Genomic DNA, 11,578 nt, shown 5'->3' with positions numbered 1-11,578 from the left:
CCACATACAACCTGACAATAAATATACATAAGGGAAATAATGTGCAATATCTTTCACTCACTGCAACGTGCAATTATGTAAATATCCATCTGTAAATATCCGTTGGAATAGTTATGGAATAGTTGTGACAACGACCTAAAAATGTGCAGTTGTACAAGTTCAAGAAAATGTTTTAAAAATAAATATAAATATAAAAGACCATAACTATAAATTATATTATCAAAAAACATTCTAGAATGTGAAACGTCAATTTTATATTTTGTCTTATTTATTTTTTGTCTTTATGCATTGTTTGTTTCTACGGATTAATGCTAATGTTTCAGATTTAAGATGATCACAAGAGAAAAAGGGTAGGCACTATAAACTACGACTTCAGCCTACACCTTTTCGGCAAAAGCAATGTTTATTTTACTTTTTTCATTTTGTTTCGTAAAATAACTTGTACAAGACAGAAATAAAGACAATTCATTCATTCAAGCTCTCCAGCATATAATATAATAAAGCTCTGGGCCCTGGTGGTTTTCCAGCCAAATTTTATAAGGAATTTAGGAGAAAATTAGCACCAACATTTTATAAAATGATCTTAAACGTTGAGGAGAATAAGAATTTATCCTCAAATATGAACTCTGCTAATATCAGCCTGCTATTGAAACCAGATAAGGATCCTCGGCTCCCTTCGAGCTACCGCCCAATATCCCTTATAAATGTAGATCTCAAAATAGTCTGCAAAGCTCTTTCCAAACGTTTGAAAAGAATTACCCCTATACACCTGGATCAAACAGGCTTTATTAAGTGTAGACATTCTTCTACTAACACGCATATACTACTTAATATTATAGATAATTCGAATATAAAAAATCTGGAAACTACAATTGTATCTTTAGATGCAAAAAAAAACATTTGACCAGGTAAACTGGAAATTCCTATTGGCAACTTGGCACAAATTTGGATTTGGCAAATATTTTATTTATTCGATAAAGATATTATATACGTAGCTCTCCAAAGGCATGTGTAAGGACAAACAATCAAATTTCAACAAGCTTTCACTTGCAAAGAGGTACCAGACAGGGTTGTCCTCTTTCTCCTTCACTATTTGCAATATTCATTGAGCCCTTTAGCAGCTGCTATTAGGCAAACCAAAATATTAAAGGTATACAATGCAAAACATTAGATCACAAGATATCATTTTGGTTTCTCTTATTATACTATGGTTCTTTTTTATACTGATACAATAATACCAGCATTGTGCTGGAATACAATTTTTTTTATCCATTTAAAAGGTTTATTTATATGAGTTATATGTCATTTGCATACTTAAGTAAAGTCTCCTATATGAGAAAAGTGTGTTGAATTCAACATTGGATAATGAATATAATTTTTTGACTTAAAGCATGTATAAATAATAGGTCTATACTTCAAAGATTGTATGCCCCAAAACCCTAGTGCAAATTTAATCAATTATTATGTAGAGTAACTCACTATTTTCTTATAGATAGATAGATATCTAATGCCCCATTTGCACGATTACTTTTCAATATGTATATATTCACTGTATGTTATTTACAACTTTTCAATACATCTTCTCAATTACACTGTAAACTTCTTATACCTTCTATTTATATATCCACATATGCAAACGTGAGCACCCAAATATTTATTGTATTTAGTATTTATGTCATTCTGCATGAAAAGCTGTTATTTCATCTTAGCATCTCTTATTAGTATATCTGGCTTTAGTAACATCTGTTACTCTACCTCACTTATCCATTCCAATCCAATTTTATTTGTTAAGCTATTTAAAAAAAACCACAGCTGACCAAAGTCCTGTACAAAATAAATAAAATCCATTGTGCATTATTCATGGTCTTTTGTCTTTTGTCCTATCTAACACTTGAACCTTTTTACACATTGGCAGGTGCCAAATTACACACAATCAATTTCAGTCAGTCAGTGCAAACCATACATAAAATTAATTAAATTAATTTAATTCAGTAAAATTTAGTTCAATTTAACTAAGATTTGTAACATTCATCAAGGCCAGGTAATAGAAAGTGTGGTTTTTCTAAAGCAGATATGGTCAGCATATGAAAATATACACGTATTTAAATTGCTTAGTATTCAGTTTTGAAGCCTTGGAAAGATCATGTAAATATTTGGGTTCATAAGTCCAGAACTTTACAATATCAGCAATGGCATACTGTAAAAGTACATCCATTAACATTTGTGAGGCTTCCTTTTGATAATTTACTTTTTTTTTTTTTTTTTATTTAACGTTTATTTACCCAGGCAAGCAATTTAAATGATGTGGCAAGTTGGCCTGATCAACAGGTGCAAGAGTCAACTGTAATTTGTTGCAGATTTTGTTAGAAGACAGAGTGTGATATGAGGGCAGAGAGTTTGAGTGTTTTGTAGTGCGTTCCAGTCATTAGCTGCAGCAAACCAGAAGGCGCAGCGACCAAAGACTGTACCGGATTTGGGGATGGAGAGTTTAACTCTTACACGTCTCAAAAATAGGACAGGAGGTTGATATGTTCTAAATGCATACCTGTCAAGTTTTGGATTTAAAAATACGGAAAATCTTCTGCCAACCGAGGTCCAGTATCTTACATTTTAAGACAAGTTTAAGAGAATTCTAATATAACTACCTGTCAACCACTTGCAGACTACAATTACGTATTTTCTGGACTATAAGCCGCACCCTTGTATTCAAACCAATGAAAAAGGTAGCGGCTTATAGTCCAGAAAATACGGTATGTGCCCAGAATCTGATAAGTCTACCTTTGTTGACACTGAAATGCTTTGGACATTCCTATGTGTGTATATAATAGAGCCTAAATAAAAACACACAAAGTGAATTAAAGCACATTTATTTAATGTTTATTTTCATTTTATATACACATTGATTGTCTTCAAGTGAAATATTTACATTTTCTTTTAATTTGTCATTTTCCCTCATGTGGCTCTCTGGCATTCACTGACGGACATCCGTCCTTCCCCCGTGAGAGACACTAAAAACGCAGTTACAAATCTTTCAGAACGGGTAACTGAGCCCCGTGCTGCACCTCTTTATGAAAGTAAATTCGGTTTCCCATTTTTAGAGATATTTGCATGAATTCTTTGCTTTTGGGGGGCAGAAATGCGCCTTCTCTCTGGTAACATCCATGATTTGTTTTCCCGAGTTTGTTAGTTGTTGCCACTAACCTCGCGAGAACTGCCACCCAGGCTACAGCAAGCGGAAATTATCGCGAGATTATTCACAATTCAACTTGCTGTTTTAATTATTATATTATAAAACGGGAAATTTACTAATACGGGAAGACGGCGGGAAAGAGGGGTAAAATACGGTAGTTTCCTGGCCAAAACGGGAGACTTGACAGGTATGTAAATGCAGGAACCAAATGTTGCAACGGAGTGGATGACAATCATAGACATATATACGTAGACGCCGCATCGAGTGGGCTTGCCCGCTGCTGCGATACGTGAATGTCGCCGCCATATTGGATGTGGCAAGATTGCGCTGTAAACTAATACAAGTGAATGGACTTGTTTGCATAAAGCGCCTTTCTACAAAGAAATCTACGTTTTACATCTCATTTATTCATTCACACACGCACTAATATACCTGGGAAACAGTTAGGAACCAAATATAATATAATATTTAATTTTCTAAGATGGCAAAAATAAGAACTTTATTGATCCCACATAGGAGTAATTCGTTCATGCTATTCAGCTATAGAGAACAAGGTAATGCCGAAAAACAATATATATCCCCCCTCACAAAAATAAGAAAAATAGAGAAACATATTTTCTCATCAACAAAACATGTTATTTTATTGTCTGAAAAATGGCAAAAATAAGAACTTTATTGATCCCACATAGGAGTAATTCATGTTATATCAGCTATAGAGAACAAGGTAGTGCCGAAAAACAATTTTTCAGACAATAAAATAATATTTGAACCATTTTCAGACAATAAAATAATTTAAAAAATCTGAAAAATAGTTTAAATATGTTATTTTGTTACTTGAAATTTTTTAAATATGTTTTGTTGATAAGAAAATATGTTTCTCTATTTTTCTTATTTCTATGTCTATGGAGTGGATGACAATGGTTTGATGGCCCGCCCACTGCTGACCATCATCAGTACTTCCGGCTGCCGCAGGGTCCTGCCGCCCGCCCGCTCGTGAAGGCAGCGCCTGTCTGAACCTGCGGATGTTGACCGGCAGAAAGGTGAAGGTAGCTTCCCCTATCGGCTCTTTTCTCCGTGGTACGTTGTTTGACCGTCAATGACCAATGCATATTTTAAGTCCATATACTAATTATATAAACTATGTGCATTTATCTGGAGTTTTCGTGTTCGCTTTGCGGCTGTTTGTCCAGCTAGCTGACTGTGCTAGCTGATAAACGTCAATAGCCTCTCTGTCTGGGTGTGAATATATGAATATATGATCAACGCTTCAGACAAAGCACTTGTCTCTTTACGCAAGTCTGACGTGCTGTAAAAGGCCTGCCTGCTCTCGGGCCACTTAGAAACAGCGATCTTTGTTATGGTATGTCATCCATGCAGCCCGGCTAGGTTACCCTGCAGTGTGTATGTTTTCATCTGCCTTCAGCTTCGTAAATGTGGGTCTATTCTCTTCCTGAGCCGTGTAGCACGGGTTAATGCACGGGTAATACGAGAGCAAAGGCGCCCACTTCTGTATGGCCAAGGCCACAGGGAGTGTCACAGGTCACAACCTTAACATCACTATAACCAGAGGTGTCCAAAGTATTCACATTCATTACTCAGTTAGAAGTATAGATACTAGAGTTTAAAAATACTACTGTAGAAGTTGAAGTATCAACTCAAGTTTTTTACTCAAGTAAAAGTATAAAAGTACTGGTTTCAAAACTACTTAAAGTATAAAAGTAAAAGTAATGTAAGGGGGGAAAAAGCCATTAAGGACAAAACCATTGAAAATGAATGCATCTTAGTATAATGCAAATATATTAAAGAACCATATATGTGTACTATTGAGCATTAACATGTGTTTCAGAGAGCAGGAGATATGATGACTAGTTGTCTATAAGTATTGTAATGGTGCAAAAAGTCAAAGTTCAGAGGCATGTTATCATTTATCCTAACCTTTATTGGAATGTACATCCAAGTTTAGTTGCAGGAATCTGAGGGAACGGATGTAAGAACAAAACTGGACAAGAACATCTGAAACAACCACAACCAAATTCACTCTATCCGGACGGCGCAATTTAACTGGATAGTTTTTTTTTTAAAGGCTGAAATGAAATAGTAATGCATGAAATCAGTTTTCCATAACACAATCACTCAGTGACGAATGTTATTTGACTAAACTACTCATTTTATTTTAATTTTTTTTACCCTTGACAAGGCCATTTGTAAAGGAACAGAGAGAACATTTGCTCAGAGATAAAGGTTATGTTGACATTTGAAACATCTGATCATCATGTTAAGCCTGTTAACCATGTGACATAACTCACTGTAAGGAGAACTCACCAGGATCTGTATTAGACACGATTGTCTTGTTTTGATCCATTCACCTAGGAGGAGAAATTTATAGTGTATTGAGTCCTTGCAAAGGAGCTGTTCAAAGTTCATAGATTACAAAACTTAATTTTAAGTGGAGCTTTTTGTGGGTACTGAAATAGTTTTGATTTAATATTTTGCTGAATAATGTGTAATAACATGAATATGTTTAATCTTTTTTTTTTCATCATCCAGCACAAGCCTTGACAAGCAGATTTGTTTTTGCAATGTTGGTGAGGATGGCCGTTGCTCATATGTAAAGTCACCGTGAGAGGCACTGCCATGTTGCCTGGAGTTGGTGTGTTTGGCACAGGGAGCACAGCCCGAGTGCTGGTTCCATTGTTGCAAGCTGAGGGTTTTGAAGTTCATGCACTTTGGGGACGAAGTGAAGATGAAGCATGCTGCCTTGCAAATGAACTTGGTATCCCATTCCATACCAGCCGATCCGATGACGTCCTCCTGCACCAAGATGTCGATCTTGTTTGCATCTATATTCCGCCTTCAATGACAAGACAGATTGCAGTTAAAGCACTGGGTAAGATGTTATGACTTTTATTAAAATATATACTTTTTTTATAGGTCCCTCTCTAAAAGATATTACTGTAGTTAACATGTTTAACTTTAATTGTTGTGTATAATTACACATTTTTGTTTATCTCAAGATATATACTGGAGAAAATTGGCGAATATTCACTAAAAAAAAGCAGAATTCAGAATTTTGGTCTTCATCTCAATGTCTTTATTCACTTCAACAAGCTCAAGTACACTAAGGGTCAGATTGGTAACATGTAATAACCATTAATATTCATGACCAGGGGATTGTTAGCAGGGGGAAAATATATCTCAAACCAGACTTTTAAAAACCTAAACATTTTTAAGTCACTCTCTAAAGAAAACATAATCAAATCATTGTCCTACGAGAGGAGAGTAGATGTAAAAAGTTAACTTACTGTATCTGATGAAATTCCTGAGTGTTGAGCTCAGTTTCCTGTTTTAGTTTCAACTTCCTGAGTGTTTCAGGAAGACAGTACTGATTCCACAGACGATTGAAGGCTGATCTGCATATATGAAAAACTATGCATACTCACTTTGATCTGGCATCTAAAAAGCATGAACTTCACAATTTGCCTAAATTCCAAGGCCTTTCAAGTCATTAATGTACACTCAGTTTGCCAAATCCAGCTCTGTTAGGGTGTTACTGCTTCAGGTTTTTGTAAATTGGCAACTAAACTGTTTGCTGTATCACAGCTTTAATTACTTTAGAATATAGCTGCTACATGGGAAATCTATATTTTACATTAAAAACTAAATGTCAGTGTTAAAAACACCAATAGCGCCTTAATACAAAAAGGAGGAATATGAAAGCATGATTGTTTCAACTTAAAATTGTTCTCTTTCAGACCAAACATAACATAACTTAACAGGTGTAAGCGCTGCAAGAAAGGCTAGTTGTTAAATACTATACTCAAGCTTCAACTGAATAATTCATCTTATTTTTTCTTTCTCTTTGTAGGTATAGGTAAGAATGTCTTGTGTGAGAAAGCTGCAACTGCTGTGGATTCATTCAAAATGGTAACTGCAGCCAGATATTACCCCCAGCTTCTCAGCATTATGGGTAATACGCTGCGCTTCCTACCAGCCTTTGTTGCAATGCGCCAGCGACTGATGGAAGGATATGTTGGTGATATCCAGGTGTGTGACGTTCGTGTTTACGGCCCAAGCCTTCTGGATCAGTCGTACGGTTGGACTTGTGAGGAGCTTATGGGAGGAGGTGGACTGCACACTGTGGGCTCCGCCATCATTGACCTCTTAAGTTACCTGACTGGCACTCGAGCTCATCGGGTGCATGGTTTGCTGCGGACATTTGTACAACAAAACAGCTTGATCCGAGGCATCCGCCGCGTCACCAGCGATGACTTTTGCTTCTTCCAAATGTTGATGGGTGGAACTGGATCCAGTGGAGTGTGTTGCACTGTGACCCTGAACTTCAACATGCCAGGGTCATATGTCCATGAGGTGATGGTAGTTGGATCCACTGGGAGGTTGGTTGTCAGGGGCATGGAACTCTACGGTCAACGCAGTGGGAGTAACAGTGAGGAGCTGTTGCTAGACAGTAATGGATGCGTAGGGGCAGAGGTAAAAGAGATGCCCCTGCCCCACCTGCAGGGCCTGAGCTCCATGGTGAAGGCGCTGAGACAGTCATTTCAGGCCCACGAAGAACGCCGGTGTTGGGATCGTGGACCAGTTGCTACGGCACCAACATTTGAGGATGGTCTGTATGTACAGACGGTGGTTGAGGCGGTGAAACGGTCGAGCTGTAGTGGAGAATGGGTGTGTGTTGAGATTATGAGTCAGGAACCAGATCCAAACCACAACCTGTGTGAGGCTCTACAGAGAAACAAAAACTGAATTAATTTATTCACTCAGTGCAAAAACTACATGTGACAGAACAGAGGTTTGAATGTTTCTCTTTTATTCAGCTGCTTCAGTTGTTTACATCGCTCTCGACTACTTCGTAATCTTGCAAAACTATTTTATTCAAAAGAACACAACTGTATTTTCTACTTGCCCCCACGCAGTTGTGATTTATCAGTACACTACATTTCTAAACAACAGCTCCATTATTTGGATTCACATAAGAAAATTATGTTGGTTTATTCAAAAGTAAATTGACATTACAGTGCTGCAGATGCTGTCTTTATTCTCAATGTCATTTAAAGTTAAGCCATATTAATAAACATGATCTGTCAGTACTGCATTTACATGAAGTATCGGCCCGTGGTCTAATGAACTAATCAGATAGAGATACTATACATAATTTTTTAAGTTTTTTTTACTATACATAATTGTATGAATTAATATTTACACTTAATTTTAGGCCAAGACCAGTTTTCGAGGGTTTCTGTTCTTTTGTAAATTGGCAACCAAGCAGTTGACTGCTTCACATTTTGTTGAAACCGCTAATTACTGTAGATTACAGCCAAACAGCAACATCTGCATCATGATGATAAAAATTGAATGTTAGTCTTTATACACACCAGTGGCCCCGTATTCCAATAACTAGTGTTTTGCCCTGGTATGAATATGAAAACAGAATACTTCATGTGACTGATAAGAATGTAAAATTACTTTCAGTTGGATCTAAACCCATTTAAAACAAGAATGATGGAGCTGTGCAAAGTTTACTTTTTTGTTTTGTGTGTTACATAGCTGTAAGGATTGCAGGAATGGATAGTAATAAAAAAAAATGTTATGGCAATCCATAACAGACACAAAATGTCAGGGTTTGAGTAAAATAAGCTATGTAGAGAATAGAATAAGTAATTTGTAGCATTGTTTTTCAAAAAGGCAAAAATTTTGATTTTAAGTGTTTCATTTGAATTGCAGTCTCCTGTAAGCTAGAAAACAGGCTGTAGTTTGCAGATCCCTCCACGGTTTATACGCAGAGCGGCTGCAAACGCCCACTCTGACCCATGTAAACCTCCTGAAATTATTACATCATCTGTTCGCTTGACATGTTCTGTAGTGTCATCAATATGTACTACTTCCAGATAACTAAATCGCCAAAATACTGTTTAAGAAAAGAGTGACTAGTGCAACACACATACCATGTTTTTGGTAAAATATTGTGTTAAAGAGGAATTGAAGCAAAGGATTAAGCTTCGTGTAGGTTTTTTTTGCAGATGCTCCCTTTTCTCCACTTTAAAAACATTCCACCAGCCTTGATCCGTTTAACTATTGCAACTTTTTGGAAGGATGTAGTTTTTAACAGCCTCCTGTAAGGCTCACACATGGTCAGCATCTGATGTTTAAAAGAAGAGATTTTAGATAAACAGCAAAAGAAGGGTTTTTAGTATCAGATTAAGGCTGTTTGGAAACTAAATTTGAAATTGATGTGGAAAAATTGGTTTACATTTATTAGTCACTAAAGTCAGTTTTCAAGATTAGTCTGTCGCAATAAAATGTTTGCAGAGATGAAAGTCACAAATGTTTTAGGCCAGCATCCACTATTTAACACCAGTCTAAAACTGTACAGATCTTTCCATCGAGTATAACCACTGGATTTGACTTGCATGAGTGTAATGAATGCCTTAACAATTTACACTTGTTACAGTCACACGGTGCATGTCACCTCTAAGTGCGCTCAGTAACTGGTATTCTCACTGTTCCTGCTGAGGTCAGGTAAATGAAGTGAGTCCTTGTTTGATTTGATTGATCAGTTCACTTCTTCTGCCCATGCAGGATCTGTAAATAATTACACATACATGTTACATGCTTACCTCACATTATCCAAGCTGTGCTTTACAAAAAGACAATTTAGTTTACAATAAGTGTCTTTATAAAACACATCACATTCATTTGCAGGTCATCATTATTAAATTACATTCCAGCAGAGTTTTTACTAACTCATCAGCAGTTTGTCTTTGCACTGATAAGATGCAACAAACATACAGTTTAATGCTTGCACCAGCCAGCTTGCTGCAAAGGTGAATCTACCTTTCGTAAGAGGAAGACTTTGTATTTATTTATAAGTTGGTGTGCAGAAAGTTTGCCATTGTTTGTTCGGTCTAGTGTTTATGTTTCAGCCTGTGAATTTCTGTTAAAAGCTGTAGTATTTATCTTTTTTTCTTTTCTTTTTTTTTAATTTAGATTTAATATTTTGAGTGATAATTGCAATTTGAGCACTAATTTGCTGCTTTAAAGTTGGGGAACTGTATTCATCTGCTTGACAGATTTTTTTTTGTCCTTTAATAAATACAGTTGTTTTCATTCAGAGTTCCTAGTTTGATCTGTCTTCATCAATTCTATCAGAAATGTTCTTTTGCCATCAAATCTTTGCATCAAAACTACAACAAAGTGTAGCCCAATAAAGACATGCATTTAGGCAGGGGCTGGTTAAACTGAAGTCTTCCAAAATGGGAAGGATACTTTGGGGAAAATGTTTACTGATGACTAACGTGATAGAATAGCCTTAATTTGATTTGATTTGATTTTGATTTGATCTTTATTCATCTTGAACAAAACAATTTAAAACCAACAATAATAATAAAGCACAACCAGTTTTGTTCAAGAAGGGACAGGAAGAAGCAAATGCTTATCTAGTCCGGCCCCTTCTTGCAATATAAGAGTATCCAATATATAAAAGAATAATAGTAGCAATAACAATAATAATAATAATACATATATACAGTGTATACCCTTCTTCTTGACATATAAACGTATGTCAATATAAAAGTAATTAAAAGACATGTGAATCAATAATAAAAGTAGCTAAAACGAAAGGCATCAAGCACAGTAGAGAAGGGAAAAAAGTCAATGAAAAAAAACAATCACCATAATAAAAGTAGCTAAAAAAGAAAGAAAAGCATCATGCACAGAAGAAAAAAAGACAATGAAAAAATAATAAAATAAAAATGGATGGAGAACCACATCTAGAAATATCTAGGGCCTAAAAATGACCTGTAGGGCTGCCTGGTGCAAGGGGCAGCAGCAACAGTTGCTTATCAATTTGCCTTTGCACGCAGTTGGTTAGCAATATGACTAATCAGAGCAACGAACAAGGTGACATATTCAGAGTCATGAGGTGACCAGGAGAGTGTGTTGTGTGGGAAAAGTATTAACATTTTGCAGAAGCCTTTCATCAAATCAGCAAATACATCTACCTTGCAAAGGGATGATATGATTGCCGTCTTCTGCTCTGTCCAAGAAAAAGTCAGAATCTTTAACTCTCGATGCCAAAGCTGAATCAAACAGCCATTATTCCTCAGATGCAGCCATCTGTGTACCATCCAGATTCCATGGCTGCTCTGTTGTCATTGTGTTAAACTCACCCAGGGACTCGCTCTACAAGGATAAACTGAGTTGACTGGCTCACCCAAGACTTTTGCATGGTAAATGAGCTGAAAACGGGTGGTAGCTAAACATTCCGTCAAAGCAAATTTGAATTTCCTAGAGGTACTTTGAGATTTGTGAGGGATCAGATCAGGTCTGAAACATGGTCTGAAAATTATCTGTACAGGTGGCACCAATGGTTGG

General features: G+C 36.4%; 1 protein-coding gene across 3 annotated transcripts; it reads left to right on the top strand.

The window, feature by feature from the left end:
* The first annotated feature begins 4,183 nt into the window (after positions 1–4,183).
* Positions 4,184–10,249, top strand: gfod2 (glucose-fructose oxidoreductase domain containing 2). 3 transcript variants are annotated; one of them, XM_061743974.1, is made up of 3 exons: positions 4,184–4,267; positions 5,738–6,077; positions 7,056–10,249. In XM_061743974.1, the coding sequence occupies exons 2-3, from the start codon at positions 5,825–5,827 to the stop codon at positions 7,949–7,951; spliced, it is 1,149 nt and encodes a 382-aa protein (XP_061599958.1). In that variant the 5' UTR covers positions 4,184–4,267; positions 5,738–5,824; the 3' UTR covers positions 7,952–10,249. The 3 variants fall into 3 exon arrangements, with proteins under 3 accessions (XP_061599958.1, XP_061599950.1, XP_061599965.1); XM_061743966.1 differs by having other exon boundaries at positions 4,217–4,236; XM_061743981.1 differs by lacking the exon at positions 4,184–4,267 and adding an exon at positions 4,534–4,550.
* Positions 10,250–11,578: the final 1,329 nt, after the last annotated feature.

The sequence above is a fragment of the Cololabis saira genome, chromosome 2 (assembly GCF_033807715.1).
Source record: "Cololabis saira isolate AMF1-May2022 chromosome 2, fColSai1.1, whole genome shotgun sequence".
Classification (NCBI taxonomy): domain Eukaryota; kingdom Metazoa; phylum Chordata; class Actinopteri; order Beloniformes; family Belonidae; genus Cololabis; species Cololabis saira.
Note: the sequence above shows the minus strand (reverse complement) of the source record. Positions and strands in the feature narration are given on the sequence as shown.

Bases quoted from the DNA above. Each gene is read 5' to 3' on its own strand.
- gfod2 (XM_061743974.1), top strand. From the start codon at position 5,825: ATGTTGCCTGGAGTTGGTGTGTTTGGCACAGGGAGCACAGCCCGAGTG. The intron at 6,078-7,055 runs GTAAGATGTTAT...TTCTCTTTGTAG, and splicing joins GATTGCAGTTAAAGCACTGG to GTATAGGTAAGAATGTCTTG.